Consider the following 22,274-nt stretch of genomic DNA (forward strand, 5'->3'; position numbering starts at 1 on the left):
AGATTCTGGGAGGGGTTGGACGGGACAGGAAGGAGTTCCTAGAGTCTAACCTACATGTGTATGGTGAAAATTATACGAGGATCGTGATATATAAGAAGAAAAAGGGACTCAGAAGAGGGGGACGGGAGATTGAGAGCATTGTCAATTAAGAAGAAAACACCCTAAAGACCTTAGAAACCAGGCAAAAGGCAATTTTTCTCAGTTTGTTTGTATTAAAAGTTCCTTACTCAGTACCTATGATGATCTTTCCTAAAGAATAGAACTAGTTCTTTCACACATTCTCTATAAATTTATTGTTCAGGTTTGTTGGGTTAAAAACCTATTCCTATTTTGGGTCCAATTCAAATTGAGTCCTAACAATGTGTATGTATATTTTGTTATGGACTGTGCCATTTCATCAAAATTTTCACTTCACCTAACAAGAAATGATGTTTGATTTTAGGTGAACCGAAACTAGTATATATATATATATATTTAAATTATTAAAAAAAAAAGATTTTCATTATGATTTATGAATGGACCTCTTTCCAGTTAAAAAACAAATGAAAATAATTGTAACACCTAAAAGATGATAATGACTTTTCACTTGAGGTTTTTGACCTTGGATTTAAAACTGTGTTTTTTAATGAAGAAAATCCTATTCGGATACATTTCCATACTTTGTTTCTTTGTCAACTCATTATTTTTTTGAATTCAAATGATTAATTATTTTTTGAATTTTTAATATCCGAATAGAAAAACATTTTTATAATTGTTCACATCAAAAGAAGGGGGAATTAGGGCTGTTCATGGGTCGGGCCAAGTCGAGTTTGTGCCCAACCCAGACTCGACCTGAATGAGGCGAGTGGATGAAAATTTGACCTAAAACCAACCCGGAAATTTGGTCGGATTTTTTGGTTCAAGTCTCGTCGGTTTTGGGTTGATTCAAGTTGATCTCATGTTTTATCACTGGGGTCGAAATCTGGTCGGATCCGGTTAGATCTGGCTAAAATCTGGCTAGATTTGTCGAGATTGAACAGAAATATGGCTAGATTCGTCCAGATTTGGCCCAGATTTTGTCGAATAATAGTGAGATCTCACCAGATCTGGGCGAGATCTCGTCGGATTTGGTCCAAAATTCATAATAATTCATCGCAAAGGATAAAGGTTTCTATTTGGGTTGGGTGTCACGGGTTTTGAAACGAAAAACTGACAACTGACTTGCGTGGGGTCGAGTTAGCGAGTTCGGAACCCGTGTTCGACTGTTGGAGTCGTCAGATCAGGTGGCAACGGGTCAAACGCGGGCAGGTTGGCCAAGTTGAGCAGGTTGGTGGGCCGCATGGACAGTCCTCGGGGGAATAGTGAGGGACTGATAGGGACTATGATATATTTATGACAAAGAGTTAGGGATCACACTTCAGGAGTCCTTTTTTTTTTTTTTTTCTAAAGTCTGATACCACTTGATAAATCTAGATTAGAACCCTATGGGTTTTATGTGATAGAATTAATGGATTTAGTGATTAATCACACTAGTTATGATTTAATTCACATATATAGATAAGTCAACCTCAATTATGAAATACCAAATCTAAAATTCGTATATTAAATATGGTAATAAAGTAGAAAATCAATGAAAAACCTTTTTAATGAAAAAAAAAAAAAACTTGAGAGACTCACGCTTGAAGAAAAATTACTATAGGAAAAACAATTACAAATAGTGTCCTCACAAAACATTTGTAAATTCTTCTTAAAAAACAAAAAAACAAATCAAAACATTTGAAAGACCCTATTGCAAGTTCTATAAAATGTCCTGTTTGACTTTCTACCACCAAGGGCGTAGCTAGGAATTTTTACATGGGGGGGTCGATTCGAACCATGAAGGTTGAAATCGACAAAGATGAGTATCATCGTTGTATGGATAGTCTATATTTTTAGGTTGATATGGACCTTCTTTGAGATAAACTTGTCGGATTTCATCTTGTTTGTTGATAGGGAATTCACATATTTGTTTATGTGATCCTGGATCACGATCTATCTCTTCAGATTGAATTCTTGAACATTTGGAGAGGTCAAGGTGTTCATCAGGCATTGAAGTATCAACAATTCAACATTTATTTCTACAACCACAGGTGTCCTAATTTCTGAATTACTAATATCTTTTTTCTTAAAGAATGCATCAATTTTTTTTTTTCGTTTACTCATAATTCTTTTAACTTTAAGAATATGACTAAAAAATTAACCTGAAAAGAAGTTTAAAAAATAAAATTTTAATTAGAAATTTTTACTTAGTTATATGGATGTTGTTCTTACTCAAGAAAAAACAAAATTTTCACTATAATTTAAACATACAACCCATTTTTAATACAACTTTAATTAATAATAATCCCTCAAATAAAAACAAAAATTAAACACACAAGTATTGGTACACAACATAAACCAAACAATATAACAACACCCACAGCCACATTATATCTAACTAATCAAAAATAGGTAATAAATCAAAATAATTTTACCTTAGAAACTTTGTCTTCACAAATTGTAAAGATGGGTCACTCGTGTGGCAATGCCGACTGCCTCTGCTTGACTGCCTCTAACTTTAGATCTTCCCTTCAAGACTCATCACAAACAATCTCCCCATGCCTTCAATCATGTAATTCTCTAAAAATTTATAAAAATATAAAGAGCATGTGAATATTTAAGTGTAGATAGTTGAGAAAATCAAAAAAAGACACTAAAAAGAGATGAATGTCTAATGCTTAAGAAAGAGAAGAAAACTCACCAGTCACCAAGTAGTTACCAAGTTTCAAAACTAAAACTGATGAAGAAAGAAAAAATTGGTCAGGATTTTTTTTTTTCGAACTGTGAGTACAAATGATTGGAGTTTTGGGGGCTGGTAGGTAGGCAATGGTACCAATGCAAATGAAAGTGTATCAAAGAAGACAAAACAAAATAATAAGAAGTAAAGAAAGGGATTTCGTCGGTCAGTGGGTGGATTTTTTTGAGATGAAGAGAAAGTGAAGTTTTGTTTTTAGCGTTTGGACTTGAGCAGGCCAGCTTGTTTTATTTGGAGTACATAAGATGATAAGGCCTAAAACTAAAGTTAGACTTGGGAGAATATTTGAGCTGGGCTTCAGAGAATAGTTGAAAATTGGGCATGGGGGGGCTGGCTGTCCAATATTGGGGGGTCCAATTTTTTTTTTCTACCTACTCTAATGGAATTTTTTTTACAGGGGCCGGGGCCCCCCCAAGCCACTATATGGCTTTGCCCTTGTCTATCACAATAACACCCAAACCTATAGAATCTTCCTAAACGAATTTCTTCTATGAACTTCTTGTATGCATGAACCACAACCCCTGGCACTCTGATGATCAAATTTTGCACAATTAGGGTTTGTTTAGAATTCACTTATTTTGCTGAGACTGAAATTTTTTTGCTAAAACCATAGTAGATAAATGTAAAAGTTAGGCAAAAATGCAAAACTGACCTTCTAACTTTCACCTTTTTTCATTTCAGTCCTCTAACTTTCAGTTTTGTCAATTCAGTCCTCTAACTTTCACCTTTTTTCATTTCAGTCCTCTAACTTTCAGTTTTGTCAATTCAGTCCTCTAACTTTCAATTTTTGTCAATTCAAGGCTCTGTTACAAATTTGTTACTGCTGCCGTTACCCACACCAAAACAACACCGTTTTTTTTTTTTTTTTTTTGAATTTAAAAAAATTTTACTGTAGCAACACTGTTGCGGCTACTGTTCATTGAACAATAACCGCAACATGTGACTTTTTCACACAACTTTTACTATTCATGGACCCACAAATTTCACTTTTCAGCAACTTTTTCATTAAAAATGGGTCCCACAGTACTATTTACACATTTAAAAATTATTTGCTACAGTGTTTTTCAGTTTTCAGTTTTTAGTTTTCAGCTGTATCCAAACGGACCCTAAGTGTCTGTTTGGCAAAAATTAATTTTGTCAACTTATTTTACTATTCATCTTATTTTTGTTACTATTTATGGATTCCATTGCACTTTTTGGTACTATTCATGGGTCACACTGTACTATTTTAGTAAATTTTTAGGCAAAAATGCAAAACTAACCCTCTAACTTTCACATTTTTTTTATTTTAGTCCTCTAAGTTTCAATTTTTGTCAATTCAAGGCTCCATTGCAAATCTGATACTGCTGCCATTACCCACACCAAAATGACGTCGTTTTGCATGTGGTTTTTTTTTTTTTTCAAAAAAAAAAAAAAAGAAAGAAACCTCGCTAAATGATGTGCATGAAATATATACGATAAAGTACTCACATATCTACATATTTGGCCTTACTTTTATGTTATTTTGTGATTGATTATATAATATCTTTGTGTTGCAGATAACAAGGGCTTTACATGCAAAGTGGGGCTAGGCCAATTGAATCAAGCCAACTTACATCCAGCCAGGCATGAATATTAAATTTAAGTCCAATTGGAGTAAGGAATCAAAGGAAATTTGCACCAAATCCAAGTCCAATTCGGATTAGGATTCCAGCCTGCATATCAGTTAGTATTTTTGGCATAACTTTCGGGTCAAATGTCCAATTGAAATGATTCAAGTTGGGCTGGAAAGTTAACTTAAAGGGCTACAACTTTGTAGTTTACCAGAAACCCTAATTCTGACGTTAAGTGGGCCTAAATAGTCGGTTAAGTAAAGCCTAAAAGTCTGGAATTTTCTCCAAACGGGAATTCAACTTGTAATAGGATTCATTGACCTATTTAAAGGCTTTTTAGGGCAAAATTAAAGGAGGCTAGTGCTAGGGCTGAGATGCAAAACAGAAAATTGGAGCAAGAGGCAGTGCCGCATGTAGCTTCTCTGTAACTTTTCTCCATGATAGCATTGTGACTATTTCTTTCTCTATTTTATTTGTCTAGTTTAATGTTTAGTATTTTATTCTTTTGTTTTATTTCAATTACCATGAGTAGCTAAATTTATAATTAGGGTTGAGGATGAAACCTTGTTAAGGATTACTAGTAATATTTATGTGATTTGATTTTTCCCACAATAGTTGTTCTTTAATGATTTAAATTGTTCTTGCTTCATATCAATTGACTAAGATGGGATTCTAGATATGAGTTCAATCATGTTTTTCTCATGATTTAGGATTTGTCTTAATTAATTGAATGCTTGGTTTATTAATTCTTGATTATAAAATTGGATATTGTTTGTGATTTGTCTGTCAATGGATACAAGTTATGATTTGATTTTTAGAATTGGATATATCTTGTGATTTGTTTGGCTACGGATACAATTGATGATTTGGTTTTATACTTAAGAAGCGAAGAAGAACATGCTTGAGATTTTTTAAACATAAGTTTTAATGATGATATTTTCCATGATAGCAAGATTGATTTCTAAATTATCATGTAGTGAGGTGAGAAAAATTAATGATCATAAATATATACTGATATGACTTGCAAGGCAAATTCCAAAACCTTAATTCATTGTTTACATCTTTTTATTGTTTTATATCACTTGCTTAGTTTAACTATTTGCTTAATTTTATTATTTGCTTAGTTTATTTAATTTCAAAACAACCAATTTTTATTAAACTAGATTAGGATTAATTTGGTTAAGATTTAATTAATTTTCCTACGTTCATTCAAGTCCATGTGGGTTTGACTTCGTTCTTGTCAAACTATACTTTGGTATGGTTCGTACACTTGCGAATACTTTAAAATTTCACAACACTAAATCAAAACGACGTCCCCTAAATCAAAACAAATCAAAAGGATTCCAATCCCTAACTTTGAGAGAGAGAGAGCCAGTTTGAGAGAGAGAGAGAGAGAGAGAGAGAGAGAGAGAGAGAGAGAGAGAGAGAGAGAGACTGAGTTTGCCGCCCCTGCTCTAGACCTCGCTACCTTTGCTCATCGTGTAAACCACCTCGTTGCTCTGCCTTGACTGAATCGATGATGGGTGTGCTCTTCCTTGCCTTACCGTAGCTACTCCTCATGATGGAGATGGGAAGAAGGAGCATACCTTCTTCTTCACAACAGCTGGAGCAGTAATATCAGTTGGTTTTCCTTCTTCTTTCTCTATCTCTGCTTTGATCCTTGTAGTGCTCCATGTGTCCAAAATGCCATCCATCTCGTAGTATTTGTCTTGGAGCTGCTCTAAGCAAAGCTTCTCAGTATCCAGCTTCTTTGCATGTCTTTTCTCGGCATCATCCATCATTGTCTTGATGAATCCGAGCCTGTCTTGAAGCTTTTGGACTTCTTCATCAACGCCAACAAGCAACTTGATCTCTTGTTTAGCCAGCTGAACAGAGATTGAAGCTTAAAGAGATCAGTAAGTAGTGCATCAGCTACCATAGTTGTAGACTGAAAGTTTAGTTTGGTTGAGAATAGAATACAATAGAAAGTGATTAATTAGCAAGTGCGCTGAAAGAGGTGAAGGTAAATTAATTAGAGGTGTTTAGTTTTTTTTTTAAGTGGCTGGGAAAGCTGGAAACGCGTGAAATGAAAAAAAAAAAAAAAAAAAAAAGGAGCTGAAAACGTAAACGCGCAACGCCCAAAGCGCTGGCCAAACGATCTCTTAGTGTGTGTTTGGCTCTAGCTTAAAAAGACAACTTATTTTTGTTACTATTTATGAACTCTACTGTACTATTTCAACTAACTTTTACATTTATTTATAGTACCTTTAGCAAAAAATTTTCAATTTCAGCAAATTAAGCGGATCCCAAACAGACCCTTAGACTCTTAATTGCAAGTTTTGTAAAACATCTTTTATGCTTTCTTACCCTAGTAGTCCTAGAACTTTTGAAATCTTTCTAAGCAAATTTCCTCTTGAACTTCTTGTTGGCACAAATAAAAACCTTTGGCACTCCAAGGACTTCTTTGAAGATTTGTTGAAGTGAACTCATTGAAAAATATCTATGTGGTTTCTAAACAACCACTCTCTTTGGGATCACAATATGAGTGGGTAGAAACTAAGAATATTTTAGTTTGGCTCAAGGGAAATGTCGGAGAAATTACCAATAAAATGATTTTTTGATTACAATAAAAATATAAATATAAACAAAAAATGTTGGACTGAGGCATAAAAATCTCACTCTTTTTAAGGAGATTCAAGTCTTCTGCAGTTAGCAAAGCCTAGAAACTGATGCAGTAGAAATTCACTTCTGACTTGTCCCCTCCAGGATACAACAACCCAATAGTTTGTTGTGTAGCTCAGACCAACTCTGCATAAGTGGTTGAGCTCAAAACTCCACCAAAAGAAACACCTTTCTTTGGCCCGAAATCTCTCAAATATTAAGAATATTATTGAATTCACTCTCTCACACAATACTCTTTGCTTTAACTATTTCTTTTCAGTCACTCTTGATTTAAAATTAGTCTGTAGCATAACCATATATATAGTCTTCCTATCTTTCTCATAACCTACACGTTATTTATTAGTTTAGATAACTCTTCTTAATTTATTTAATTTAACTTACATACAAGTTAACTCTTTTTTTAACAAATTAAACTATCACTCATCATTTTATTAATCTTCAGTTAACGTAATTTAATTTAAAATGAACTAATAGGAAAAAATGGCAAAGTTTTTCTTTGTGTTGCACGAGGTTTGTAGCCTTTGTCACTCAAAAAATTTTGTGCAAAGCATGTCTTATACAGGGGCACAAGTAGATGCAAAAGTCCAGCAAAGAATCCTAGCCCAAATAGAATTGGAGTTCTTGAGATACGTGATCTCACTCGTGAAAGCCCCAGCGAGTGACAAAGAAAGTCCTGAGCTCTTTGATGTTTGTGAGCGGATTTTTTTTTTTTTTTTTTTAACACACACACACACACACACACACACACTGGTGCCACTTTAGCGTCCACATCATTATCATTTTCTTTTTCAAATTTCCTATAATTTTTTTTAACATTTACTCATTTTTTAAATATTTATACTTTCTCCAACCTTTCTCTATCCCTTATCTTTTCATCTTCCCACTACCCTCTACCTTACCTTTTTATTTTCTCACTACCCTCTACCTTAATATCACTCTTCATCTTTCCCTTCATCTTCATTTTTTTTTTTTTGTCGTTTCTTATTCATACCCACTTATTATAAATTTGTCATTCTTTCTTCAATTCTTTACATATTTTTCTCTCACAAAAAAAAAAGTTCTCTCTCTCTCAAATTTTTGGTGGATTTTTTTATTTTTCTTGCATCTCTATTTTTGTTTGATAAATTGTTGTGTTCTTTAGAACTTTATATTGAGTTGATGCAATTTAATCTTGTGATTTAAGTTTTTTTTTTTCTCTCTCTTTAATTGTTAATTTTATTAAATGTGTTTTTCTTTAAATTCTTAGTTTGGGTTGCTTTGGATTCACCTATTTAGTTGTTCTATATATGTTATTTTTATACAACATGACATTTGTTTTATGAAGTTCCTTTTAGACTTAATACGTTATCTTTTCATTTTTTTTTTCTCTCCTCATGTGCAGTGATTGACTCTAACAAAAACTATTCTATTTGTATATTTAAAAATCTATTTCTTCTTAATTCCAGCATTTAAATTTTTTATAGGCCATAGGAACAAAGGGGTCCATAATGCATTCATGTTCTCCTCATATCGTGATAAATCTAAGTAGTTAAATAGTATTGTTGTTTAATATACCACTACTACATATATTTTCCTGAAAGCTACATACCATCGATTGTAACACCAAATGGATATTTCAAAGTTTATTTGCATGATTACTTTACTGTGTGGTGAATTGAAACATTGTTGAGTAATGATATTCCTTAGATTGTATGTGTAGCCTCTTGACTTGCAAAGGGTAAGTACTGATTTATGCTAAGTTTTTGTTATTGGTATTATTTAGAGCTATAATGGTTGATAGGTCTAATAAGGCTTCATTAATTTATGCGAGGTGTGAGAGACCGCACCCCCAACCCGTTTTTTAGGATTGTTGGGCCAAACCCACATAAATGGGTGGAGTCGTGTTATTGCCTCTCAAAATAGAGGTTCGACTGATTATATTTTTCTCTTTAGATTAAGAGTTTTACAATGGAGTTGCCATTTATTTAATTATTGGGATAAATAAGAAAACCAAAATTGAAAAATTCCTCATTTTATTAATTTGAAATTGAATTTACATTGATCATAGGAAAATTACATGGCTTTAGTCCTAGATACAATCTAAGATAAAGTACATGACTTTGTTTCCTAGTTACAATCTAAAAATTGAAAATTGCAAGGATAAACATTTGATCTACTAACCCTTGATCTAAGTTCGGAGGCTATGTTACAAGGTGGGAAGGTGTTAGGCACCCACCTTGCTCGGTGAAATCGGTCTTCTAGACTATGATGGCCAACATTCATATCATATCATCCAATATTTCAATCAATTTGCATGTTGAATTTAAAGTGTGTGCATGTGATAAACCCTAATTCAATTTATTAAACATTGCATTTGGATTGAAAAATAAAATTCTAGTGAATGTGTGTGGATGGTGATAACCTAGATTCAAGGATTTGAAAGAATTATTAAACAAACATGTTTTTCATATTTTTGATGTGGAATTAAGATTAAAACTAGTGATATGTATGAACATGTGATGAACAACCAAGAACATGTGAAGAAAATATAAGAACAATTAAGAACATTCAAACATATTCAAGGGAATTTAAATAATTACTATCATGCTTTAATCTTAAACTCTCATCATGGCAACACAAAAAACAAGTTAGGGAAAGGGATTATACCTTCATGCAATATCCATACGGTGGAGGAGAAAACTCTTGGTAAAGGTCCTAAAGGTGGAGAAAAAGAAGAGTTAGGAGAGAAAGAATGAGTCTCACTCAATATATTGAGTCTCAGGAAGACCAAAATATGACAAAACTACTCAATTTCACTAGAACTCAAGAGAGGAGATTTTTTGTGGTGTCCTGGAATGAAGGAGAGGGAGAGTTTATATAGTAGTGGTAGAGGAAATATGAATAGAAGGTCATTTAACGAGGGTTGACAAAGAATCATGAACCTAGACCTCATTTTAGCCTTGGGAAAAATCTGGTGTATTAAATGGAGATATTGGTTGGAGTGGGAAGTAAGCCCAAAATTCGGTTTTCCTGTAGCTGCTGTAACAAACTGTAGAGCCAACTTTGAAAAATCATATCTAACTCAATTCTGATTGGAATTGTCTCATTCTTATGCTCAAATTGAAGCCCCGAATGTCTAGTTTCTGGAAAAATTAGCTTCATTCATAGATTCAAAATATTCTGAGAGATATCGATGAAATGGTGAGCAGAGGTCATTTGTTGGAAAATGGTTTCAGCACAATTAACATTAATAGGTCTCAAATTAGCTCCCAATTAACATTAAATGGCTCCAATCACTCCAATTTTAGACTTAATTGGTTCCAAATTTACTCTAATTAAAAGATAATTGAACAAATTACTTATTAAATAATTAATATTTAACTATCTAATTAATTAGATGTATGCAACATCACCATAAAATGTAGTCCTAACCAATCAAATTATGACACGTCATTGATCTCAAATTGATTATACTTATAACCAATTGAAATCAATTGTTTATAATCATATATAGTAGGACTAAATTTTTGATAGTGCATCTCAGCCATTAAAACTTGATTTGATGATAACTTTCAATCTGGTGGTCTGATTAAGGCTTATGACCAGTCGATTTGATCGTTGCAACATCAAGATCGTTTTAGTGAAATGAGATTAAGGGTCTAATGGCCAGAATCAAGAATGCATATTTCTAAGGCAAAATTATCCTTTTACTCTCCATGTGAGGTTAAATACGGGTTGCAAAATGGGGTGTCAACACGAGACTTCAATCTCACCCAAATGACAAGTAATAAAACAAGACAATTCATGTTCATCTTTCAAGTTCATTCTTTTTATTAAAAAAAAAATGCTTAACTTTTTGGTAACCACAAATTTGTTTTGTTAACTCAACATCATAAAGTAACTTTAATTTAGTTATATGGATGGGGTTTATCATTTTTTATGCTGAATATATATATATATATATATATATATATTCAACCTAACATCAATAGCACTACTACAATTAACTATTTAAATTCAATCATATCCCTCCATATCATTAAATTATTAACATTTTCTCTCATTTTTTAATTTTTAAAAATTAAACATATAATGTTTTAATTAAATACAAATAAATTAAAATTTCCTTAAAAAATTGTACACATTTTTTTTCTTCAACATTTACACTTTCTCCAACATTTCTCATTCCTTTCACATTTCATCTCCTTACTACCCTTTACTTTAATATCACTATTAATCTTTTCCTTTATCTTCATTTATTTTGTCTCTTCTTCTTTTTATCCTCCTATTATAAATATTTCATTATCTTTTCTATCCTATATTTCTATGCATAATTTTCCCTCACAAAAATGTTATTTCTCTCTCTCTCTCTCTCTCTCTCTCTCTCTCTCTCTCTCTCTCTCTCTCTCTCTTATATTTCTATGCATAATTTTCCCTCACAAAAATGTTATTTCTCTCTCTCTCTCTCTCTCTCTCTCTCTCTCTCTCTCTCTCTCAATTTTTTGGTGGATTTTTTTTTATTTTTCTTGCATCTTTGCTTTAGGTTATTAATTTTTTGTATTTTTACTAACTCTACTTTGCGTTGATGCAATTTAGTTTTGTGTTTTAAGTTTTTTTTTTTTTTTTTGTTCTATTTGATTGTAAAATGTTATCCTATTGCATTATAAAGAATATAATATTATTCCATTACATAGCATTATTTGGATAATTTTATCATATAAGAATTTTACATCAATTACATAGACAATAATAAAACAACCACAACAACAACAACAACAATAATAAATAAATAAATATGTGTGTGTATATATATTTATTTGATAACTCTAAAAAAATTATCACGTACAACGCATGGGTCTATGAGTAGTTTAAGATAATTTTCAAAACAATTGTATTACTTAGCAGGTTCGCAAAACTATTTTCTAAACTAATGTCTTAAGTTTTTTAGAATCGAGTTCAATGAAGGAACTTGTGGACTAAATATCCATGTGGAACTCAAGTCTTTGAGACTCGAGTTCCTTCAATGGCCAAATACACAAATAATATATATTACCCAGATTGAACAAGGATAAAAAGAAAAAAGAGCTAGCATGAAGGACCTAATAAATCAATGCCACTGCCCAAAAAACGGAGCTACTTCCTCTCCTCAAAATTACCTAGATTGATTCGGTGGTTTTTATTTTCTTCTTGGGTTTTGGGGGCTAAATTGATTCGGTGGTGGGTTTTTAGAGCTGAGATTGATTCAGTGGGTTTTGTGTTTGGTTTTGCCCTTGGGTTTTTAAGGCTGAGATTGATTTCGGTATTTGTTTTGGGTTTTGTCCTTGGGTTTTTGGGGTTGGGAGTGAGACTGTGAGAGTGTTATTTGCTGGCTAATACTTGAGTTCCATGTGGATTTTTAGTCCACCTCAACTTTGTCACCACTTTGAACTCGAGTCTCAAAGATTTGAGATACTAGTTCACAAAATAGTTTTGCAAACTTGTCAATTAAGGAAATTGTTTTGAAAATTATGTTAAATGCCAAAAAAACCCATTGTGCTTGAGAAATTCTTAGTCTTCAATGTTTGTAGGCAACCCAGGACAACCTTTTCCACTAAGTCAATTACACTCAATTCCAAATATATTAAATAAATAATTTCATGGAATTAACCAACCTAATTGATAGTGTACAACATTGGCATGGATTAATGTAAAATCTTTCATCATAAACAATTAAAACTGTGCGTACTTAGGGTGGGAAGTATATGTGCTGATTTTACTCTTTCCCTTTCACTAAGGGGTTTTTTTTTTGGCCATAGGGTTTCCCTTCGGAAGCTGTTAAAAATCCGAAAGGAATTCAAAATCAACAAGATTATTGTACTATTTTGCTTTCTCCATGTTTTTTTTTCCACTAGAGTTGTTCTTGGCTAGATTTTAATAAGTAGTCTCCTTATCAAGTGACAAGTGGTCATCCAAAAGAAAGTGTTTTGGACACCTTACACGACAAATCAATAATTAACCCCCCATATCCTCTGTAGTCATCAAATTGACAATATCTTTATTTCCTTCTCGTCTTTTCATTCCTTTTATTTTACAACAGCAAATATAAGTTCAAGTCGATGACATACTCACTGGAAACTTATTTTCATTTCCTTTTTATTGTATTGTTTTAAGACATGTTCCAGATGTTCAGTCACAAAGGCTAAAACTATTTTACTACTATTATATTTAACAAAATTTAAAGATAAATAAAGGCAAAATAAATTAATCTCAAACTGTCACATAGACGGAGAACGAAATTGGAAATTAACCATAAAAACCCAACTATGTAGTTAATAGTCACTAGTTTCAAACTATATTTTTTACTAACATTTCGAGTTTAAGAGACTCGATTTAGAGACTATAAATCGAGTTTTAAAGGGTCGATTTTTATGTCTTGATCGGGTCTGAGTTGGCATTTTTTTCACGTGGCGTCCACATGAAAATCGAGTTTCAAAAGCTCGATTTATAAGGCCATATATAATGCCAGCCCAACACAGCAAAGAAACAAATCAGAAATCAGAGCAAAAAAAAAAAATGCTGAAGAAGAAAGCCCCAGGCAGCGGCGACCCAGGGCAGGCAACGGCGACCAGGCCGCGCAAGGCCCAGGCCGCGCGACCAGGCCTCGCGCAAGCCCCAGGCGGCGCGCGTCTGGCCGCCTGGGTCGCGCGAGGCCTGGCCGCGCGCGACCCAGGCTGGGCGAGGCCTGGCCGCGCGGCCTCTATCTCTCTCTCTGATCTGATCTGGTGAGGTGTTTTTCTCTTTCTCTCTGATCTGATCTTTCCCTGATCTGGTCTTTCTCTCCCTCTCTGATCTGATTTGGTGAGGTGAGGCGCGGCTGAGACTTGAAATTTTTCGAAATATTTTTTGGTTTAGAAATCGAGTCTTTTGAGACTCGATTTCCACGTAGTTGCCACGTAAAAAAAAAATGCCACATCAACCCATGAAAATCGGTTCTCAAAAACTCGATTTATAGGTCCAAAATCGACCCTATTATACTCGAGATGTTACTCTCTTATATACTTTCCAAACCGGGCCAACTAACTATAAAGTTTGATATTTATGCTTAGTTACCCAGATTTCCCCATAGACGGATGTTCATGATTTGAACTAACATTTCTGATGCATCAAAGAAATAATTAGAAATGAGAAAAGACTATCCAACTTCAAGCCTTAGTACCTCAAGCTTCTCCTATATTTTTAAGAAACATGACTCTAATTTTCTTGAGTCTAGGTACAATATGTGTCATATCAGCCCTCTCCTCTGGTGAATCTGTGGTACAGTCCAAGGCTAAGTTCAAGATAGCTGCTATGCATTGCTCCTTTATGGCATAATGTTCGTCCTCTCTTTGTAGTAAAGTTGCATCAGCAACATTAACAATTGAACCATGTAATGATTCGTTCACCCAACGCTTCAAATTCATTTCCCCAGAAAAAAGTTCATCCGTTGGCTTCTTCCTTGTAAATGTTTCCATGATCATAATTCCATAACTGTAAACATCACCTCTTGTAGATACCATTCCTTCTGTCCCGTACTCTGTTCATTATATTCAGTATTAAAATAGTCAAGGAAATCATTGCTAATTATAATATATAATAACCTCAGAGAATGTAGAATTTAGAAGGGCAACATGCCACTTTGACAAGAAGCTTGCATCATAAATTCACTTTGACCTTCAACCTAATCATTATTATTATTTTTTTTTCAAAGATAATTGACGATCACCTTTTCCATCATTTACCAAAGAGTTTCTAACATCAAAGTTTTGATTTATTTAGAGTTTTGAATTTCCATGAAGAACAGTAATTTTCAAATGTTTTGAAATGAAATCAATAAAAAATAATTTGAAATAAGAATAAGAAACTTAAAGAAAAGTGAATATAAAAGTAAGTAACATAACCTGGTGCCATATACCCGATTGTAGCTAAGGTCATTGTTTGTATTGGGTACTCGTCTTCAGCCATGAGTTTTGCAATACCAAAATCACCAACATGTGCAACCATGTCTTCATCTAGCAAGACATTACTTGGCTTAATATCACAGTGCACCACAGGTGTAGAATAGCCATGATGGAGATATTCCAGTGCGGATGCAACATCAATTATGATGTTCAATCTTTGAAGGACATTGAGAAAATTGTTGTGAGAATATAACCACTTCTCTAAACTCCCTTTAGGCATGTACTCTAGCACCAAGGCTTTAAAGTCAAGATTGGAGCAACTGGTGATGACTTTCACAAGATTGCGATGACGAAGTTCACGCATTACTTGGCTTTCTGCTTCAAAACTTTTGAGCGCTCCTCCATGTTCCAAATTGAAAACCTTCACAGCAACAATCATCCCATCTAATAGTATACCTTTGTATACCCAGCCAAAACTCCCAGCACCAAGCAAGTTGGTTTCATCAAAATTTTCAGTTGCTTGCTGAAGTTCAAGGTATGAAAGTCTCCTATGTTGTGCTAAATGAAGTGGATCAACCTGTGCTGGATTATCTAATTTACATCTTTGACGTTTGATGATTAATAGAGAGATTAACATTGCAATGAGTATTGTTGACACAACTATTGGTAGTACATATTTCAAAATGAGTATGGTTTTCTTTGATTTACTATGGCATGGATGGACTTGAAGCCGAGCTGCACCACACAGTGCATCATTCCCCAAGAAAGCTTGAGCTGTGACGCGTTTGAAAGGGCCTTCATCAGGAATTTTCCCATATAGATGATTGAAAGACAAATCCAAATGGTTAAGATATATTAGTGCCTCAAGGGTCTTGGGAATTTCCCCAGAGAGATTATTATGGGATATGTCCAAGGATTGCAAGCTCACCATTTTGCCAAAAGATTGTGGAATAGGACCTTGCAAGCTGTTATGAGCCAATGAGAGAAAAATCAAATCTTGTAAATCACCTATTGTACTTGGTATCTGCCCTGAAAATTTATTCCTCGAGAGATCCAGATTAATCATGGCCTTAAAAGTTCCAAATTCTGGAAGTAAATTGCCAATTAAAGAATTTGATGACAAGTTCAAATCCAAGAGGTTTTCAAGGCTCCACATAGTGGAGGGTATCATGGAACTTAGCTTATTAGAGTCCAGTGAGAGATATCTTAAGAAAGACATATTACCCAAGCATGATGGTATGGAACCAAAAAGCATATTTCGGCTCAGAACTAGTTGACCCAAATTCTTCATTCCACAAAGGTCAGTTGGAATGGTTCCCTGTAGATTATTGTGTTGAACTTCCAACCTTTGTAACTTAACTAGCCTTCCTAATGCAGAGGGTATAGGTCCAATGAACTCATTGCTGTTTAGGTACAAGTCTACCAAATTGCTCAAATTACCAATTCCTGGGGGAATCTTGCCCTTAATCTGGCTAGCAGAAGCATCAATTTTCTCTAGAGAAGTGGAGAGATTCCCAAGGGAGGCAGAATGGAGGTCATTCAGTGGATTAGACTGTATACCCAAAATTTTCAAATATTTGCAGTTGGCCAGAGAGTCAATAAAGCTAGGTTCTGGAAAAGGTTCACTAGTGAAGTTGTTATACCCCAAGTTGAGCAATTGGATTTGTTCCAAATTACCAAGGGTCTTTGGTACATAACCAGTGAATAAGTTGCCACTAATATCTAGAACAGTAAGTTTTGAAGCATTGATGATAAAACTTGGAAGATTTCCACCAAGCTTATTCTTTGCTAAATATAATTCTTTAAGATTGGGAAGCGAAATGCCAAAATCTGTAGGAAGACTGCCCGAAAGGCTATTTGATACCAGTGAAATGGACTCCATTGTTGAAATTCTGAAGAGGGTTGGAGGAATGGAGCCTGTAAGTTTGTTGTTGCTCAATTTCAATTTGATCAAATTGGAAAGAAAACCAATCCCTTCTGGCATATTACCTGCCAAAGTGTTTGACACCCAAAAACAGCATAGGTTCAAAAATCTGTCTGATAACAATTTAATTGAATGGCTCAATCTCGGCTTATATTGCGCCAAGACTGCCTCTCTTACAGGTACAATCATATAATTGGTGCAGGTTGAACGTGCTCATCATCCTCAATTATAAACTAACATTGTTATAATTTATTTTTTGGATAAAATGCAAGATTGACTCTTTAAATTTCTTCAGATTTCATTTCAGTCATCTAATTTTGCTTTTGTTTATTTCAGTTCTCTAACCTTCAAGTTTATTCAATTAAGGCTTTTCTACCAACTTTTGTTATATGTTGTAGTTAATTTTTCAATTTTATAAATTTTGCTTCAATTTTTTTAAATTAAAAAAATTCAATTAATGATTGAAAAATATTTTCTAGATTTTTTTTTTTCCAAAATTTTTTTAACAAAAGTTAACAAAAAGACCTTAATTGAAAAAATCTGAAATTTAAAGGACTGAAATGAATGAAAGTAAAGTTAGATGACTAAAATGAAATCTAAAAAGAGTTAGAGGGTCAGTTTTGCATTTTGGCTCTTTTTTTTTTTTTTTTTTTTTTTTTTGTTGCTGTTGTTGTTTTTGCTGCTGCCGAATGACTTGTTTTAAACATATCAAGAATATTTCCACTTAGCATAATAATATATGAACTCTTAACAAAAGGAAAGGCAAAATGTTACCTGTCAAGTTGTTTCCATCAAGGTCCAGCTTTTGTAGTGAAGTGCAATTCCTGATTTTTTCAGGTATGGTTCCAGAAAACTTATTACTGGAGAGATAAAGTACCTTGAGTTCAGAAGAATGGTAACATATATCTGCTGGGAGACTACCATATAAACCATTGTTTCTGATGCTCAGATGTTTCAGAGAAGACATATTGAAGATGAAAAAGGTAAAAAACCTGTCAGTTCATCCTCTTGTAATGTCAATATCTCCAAACTGTGTAGGTTCCCAATCTCTTCAGGAATTTCACCTATAGAGTAGCCAAACATTAGACATAAAGAATTAAAATGGAACCATTTAGAAGATACAACTAACAGCTAAATTAATTTTTAGTTTTACTTTGATGGGAAAGCAAAAAAAGTGAGTAGGATTTTCATGTTCAAACTGCCCCTCGAACATAGATCTGTTCCCAAATCCCAAAATTATTTATCCTTAAACAATACCTTTCAAACTGTTTAGGCCGAGGTACAACTCCTCAAGCTTGGTAACGTTCCCAATTTCTCTTGGTATGCCTCCTGTAAATTTATTTGAGGACAGCGATAGACTGCGAAGCATCCTGCATTTGTATAAATGGGAAGGAATCTGTCCAGCTAACTTGTTGTAAGAAAGGAAAAGGTATTGTAGAAATGGAAGATTATAGCACATATCAATTGGAAGACTACCATTTAAGCTGTTATTTGTGAAATCAATGCTTTGCAATGAGGAGGTATTGAAAATAGTGGATGGTATGGAACCCAAGAGCTGGTTATTATCCAGGTATAATATCTTCAGGTTCTGAAGATAACCTATTTCCTCTGGTATATGCCCTTGTAAATGATTGGTGCTTAGACTCAATGTCTGAAGGTTTGAGATGTTGGAGAGGGAAGGTGGGATTGTACCAGTGAAGCCATTGTCTTCAAGAAGTATGTGTTGCAGCCTAGATAATTTCCCAAGCCATGTTGGAACACCTCCACTAAAATTGTTGTACTGCAAATTAATGAGCTTTAGTCTATGCAAACGACTTAGTTCATCAGGCAATGGACCATGAAAGCTGTTGTCATTGAAGTTGATGTAAGCTAAGAATGAGAGGTTTCCTATGGATGGAGGCATTGTGCCAGTTAGACCCATGTTAGGAAGATTCAAGGCTATGACTCTTTGGTGCCGAGCACCACAAGCGACTCCCATCCAGTTACAAAAGGATGTTGTGGTAGACCAGTTATGTGACAAGGGATTATTAGGTTCAAACAAGATATGGGACTTGAAAGCAAGAAGGGCATGTTGATCGGTTAAGTTTGTTAAAGATATGGCTAAGCAGGCACTGAAATGGTGGGCCAATAACACTGAAACATAAAAAAAGACGCAGTTCTTTCCATGGACATATTTTGGAATGTGGAATGGTACCAATCGGAACCAAAAGTGATCAGCTGCTACTCTGGAGAAGGAAGATCCTTAAGAATAAAAGGCAGAGACAGTGCATGTCTTGACTTAGAGCAGAGTTGCCTTATAGGGTCAATTAAGGCAACTCTGCTCAAATAGGGTCAATTTGACCACATAGGATCAAATTGGCCTGATTTCAATTCATAGGGTCTACATTTACGTCTTGCACCTTATCACCACATATTAGAACCTTGTTTTAGGAACCCAAAAGTTTAAGGTAGTGTTTGTTACGCACACCTTTGTCACTAACACATTTTTTGAACTGAAATCATAAATTGAAGACACTTTTTCAAAACTAAAATCATGTTTTCACCTTACCATTTCAGTTCAAAAAATGTGTATAACAGTTTTTATCCAAAATTTTATATTAGACCATAAAAGTATTCAACTATTTATGAACTAGACAATGCGAAGTATGGGTATGTTATAGTTTCATTTTATATTTTGGGGAAATTACACATAACCACCTGTGGTTTGCCTGAAATACATTTCATCTACTTGTAGTTTAAAAATTGGAACTTTGCTCACTTGAAATTAACTCCGTTTGGTTAAAAATATGGGTAAATTTGTATTTTTATTACTCTTTTATGTCTATTTCCTCTCAAAACATAAAAAACTAAAAAATTGGAAAGAAAAATCTAAAAGTTAGGTTTTGTAAAAGAAGATCTAAAGGGAAAAGAAGATCTTGGAGGGCTTTAATTTTTCAATGTGAAGTGGTAGACCTTCTGGATTTTCAAGTGGCTGACCAAACACTTGTTTGAGAAAATAGTACCTTTGACTACTCTTTTGTTCAAACACACCCTTTTGTCTGTGTTGAATTTTTGATCTTTAGTGGCTGTATGTGTTGTTGTGGTCATGGATTTTCTGTTTTGAGAGGAAACATAACATGGGTTTCAAATTACAGTATTCCTAATGTTTTTGGTGCTATCCTATAAGGCTATAACTGAATTTAACTGTCAAGGCAGCTTCTTCATGCCACTTATCTGATATTGTTGGATTCTAAGGTTTCAGTTATTGATTCTATTTGTACTTTGTTGTTGATCTTGTAGGTTTCTGATTGAACAAGTATTGATTTTTATGGTGTTTTGTTGTTGATGCTGTTATAGTGTATAATTATTGGAGTGGAGTTGAGGAAAAGATAATTCACAATTGGGAATTTTGGGTTATAGTGGTTTTTGATGTTGGTGAGAATTTGGAGGGTTGTTTGGATGAGACGAGGGATGTTATCGGAGTTGATGAACTTTTTCAGGGCCTATTTTTGGCCCAGGTCCCATCCATATGTTCATACAGGTTCAGATGCGAGGGGTCGCCAAAACGGGTTATTGTGGTGTAAAGACAGTGAAAACACTTGAATGGTGATTTTTTTACGATTTGGTTTGGGTGAGGAAATGCATAATTTCAATTTTTGATGTATTAAAATAGAAAATCTAAAAGTTGATATATGAAAAGAAGAGGTAAAAGTTAAGTTTTAATTTTTACAAAATTTAGTTTTTAGACCTTCTTTTCCCTTGATTTTTTAGTTTTTTATGTTTTGAAAAGGGAGGGACATAAGAGGATAACAAAAATATAAATTTATTCTTGTTTTTAACAGATGTGGATAACAGAAGACAAGTGGAGCTAACCTTAGGTGGGTATAATGCCAATTTTTAAGCCACAAGTAGGTAAATTGTTTTTCGGGCAAATCACAAGTGGACAAAGTGTAGTTTCCCCTTATATTTTTGTAGGAAATTATTGTCTATGTATAAGTGTGATTATATTTGGGAAAATGGTTTCAATTATCTTACATTTTACATGTCATTAAAAAGAGAATAAATGTAAACTATTAAGATTGATATAATTAAGAATATTATTGCTTGATTGAATGACAAATACTTAATTATTTTCACTTACTAAAGTGTATAAGTATTTTATATTTTTAATTGCTTGTAAATAAATTTGCTTTTATCTTTTGCTGGTTTTGCTCAACTAAACTTGATGAATAATGTCATATTTCAAGTCAATTGTTTCAAATATAAATTTTTAAAAAATAACTATAAAAATTATGTTTACATAAATATTTAGTGCACCACTTATAGATAACTAACATATAGAAATAAATTCATTTATCCCCTTAATACTCTTTTCAATGACATAGCACAAATTTTAAGCTATTGTAACCTTGGTTATTGCTTATATATACATACATGTTAAGGTCAAAGTCTGTTAGTGTTGGAAAACAGTTTCTAAAACATGCCCAATTGTAATTTGAGTTGTAAGTTCTTAGTCTAATTGTGTGTTTGAAGTTCAACATTGTAGACACAAGAAACTGCTCAAGATTTGCTTAAGCTGTCAAGTTTGTTATTTCGACTATAAGCTTGATTGTAGCTCGATCTAGTCGACGGATTGAGCCATGGGATAACTGAATTCTCATATTCAGGCCTATGATGACCTAGGCCTTGGGATTCATTCCCTAGGGTTACATAACACATTTAAGAATTCTTAGGACATCATAATAATAAGCGTGCAGAGAACATATAGAGAAGAGGAGATCTTATTGCAACATTTGTGCACCAAGGGATTTGTACCGAGTATCATCTCTGACACCATATTGAAGATTAAGAGGCGTTCCAAGTGAAGCTATAGCGAAGACCTACATCAATCAAGTTGTTATGGTGTTAGACATGGATTAGGTATCCCTGCAATAAAGAGATTCACAAGTTACTTACTAAATAAACTAAAGAAAATACTTTAACAATATATATATATATATATATAATTTTGAATAATAAAATAGATACTTAACATACCAAAAAAATTATTTAAGTTATATGACGGATGCATGTCATGTAAGACAAAGATTTCTTGAAAAACCAAATATTAGAAATAAATTATAAAATAATTTAAAATAAATAACAAAACTCCTTTGTTTTTAAACTTTTGGTAATTGAGTTTAGTCGAGTACCATTTTATTTTATTTTTAAATATTTTGTAATAGACTTCATTTAAAGTAAACCCTATTAATAATTTTAATGTACTTATAGTGAGCTGCATGGTGAAATTATATCATAAATCTTGTAGTACTTACATTGAACCACATAGTACAAGCATAACATATAAGAACAAACCTTTATTATTATAACTATAATTGTTAAAATGATATAAAATAAATAATGAAATTGCT

At 33.5% G+C, this 22,274-nt stretch overlaps 1 protein-coding gene across 1 annotated transcript; it reads right to left on the bottom strand.

Moving 5' to 3' along the window:
- Positions 1–5,960: 5,960 nt before the first annotated feature.
- Positions 5,961–21,299, bottom strand: LOC112025944 (putative receptor-like protein kinase At3g47110). Its single transcript, XM_065778582.1, has 8 exons — positions 21,245–21,299; positions 20,906–20,966; positions 18,142–19,109; positions 17,877–17,948; positions 17,659–17,790; positions 14,961–16,949; positions 14,298–14,596; positions 5,961–6,269 (listed from the first exon to the last, which is right to left on the bottom strand). Exons 1-8 carry the CDS (start codon positions 21,297–21,299, stop codon positions 5,961–5,963), a joined length of 3,885 nt encoding a protein of 1,294 aa, XP_065634654.1.
- Between the last annotated feature and the right edge of the window lie 975 nt (positions 21,300–22,274).

The sequence above is a fragment of the Quercus suber genome, unplaced genomic scaffold, assembly GCF_002906115.3.
Source record: "Quercus suber isolate HL8 unplaced genomic scaffold, Cork oak 2.0 scaffold_186, whole genome shotgun sequence".
Lineage (NCBI taxonomy): Eukaryota > Viridiplantae > Streptophyta > Magnoliopsida > Fagales > Fagaceae > Quercus > Quercus suber.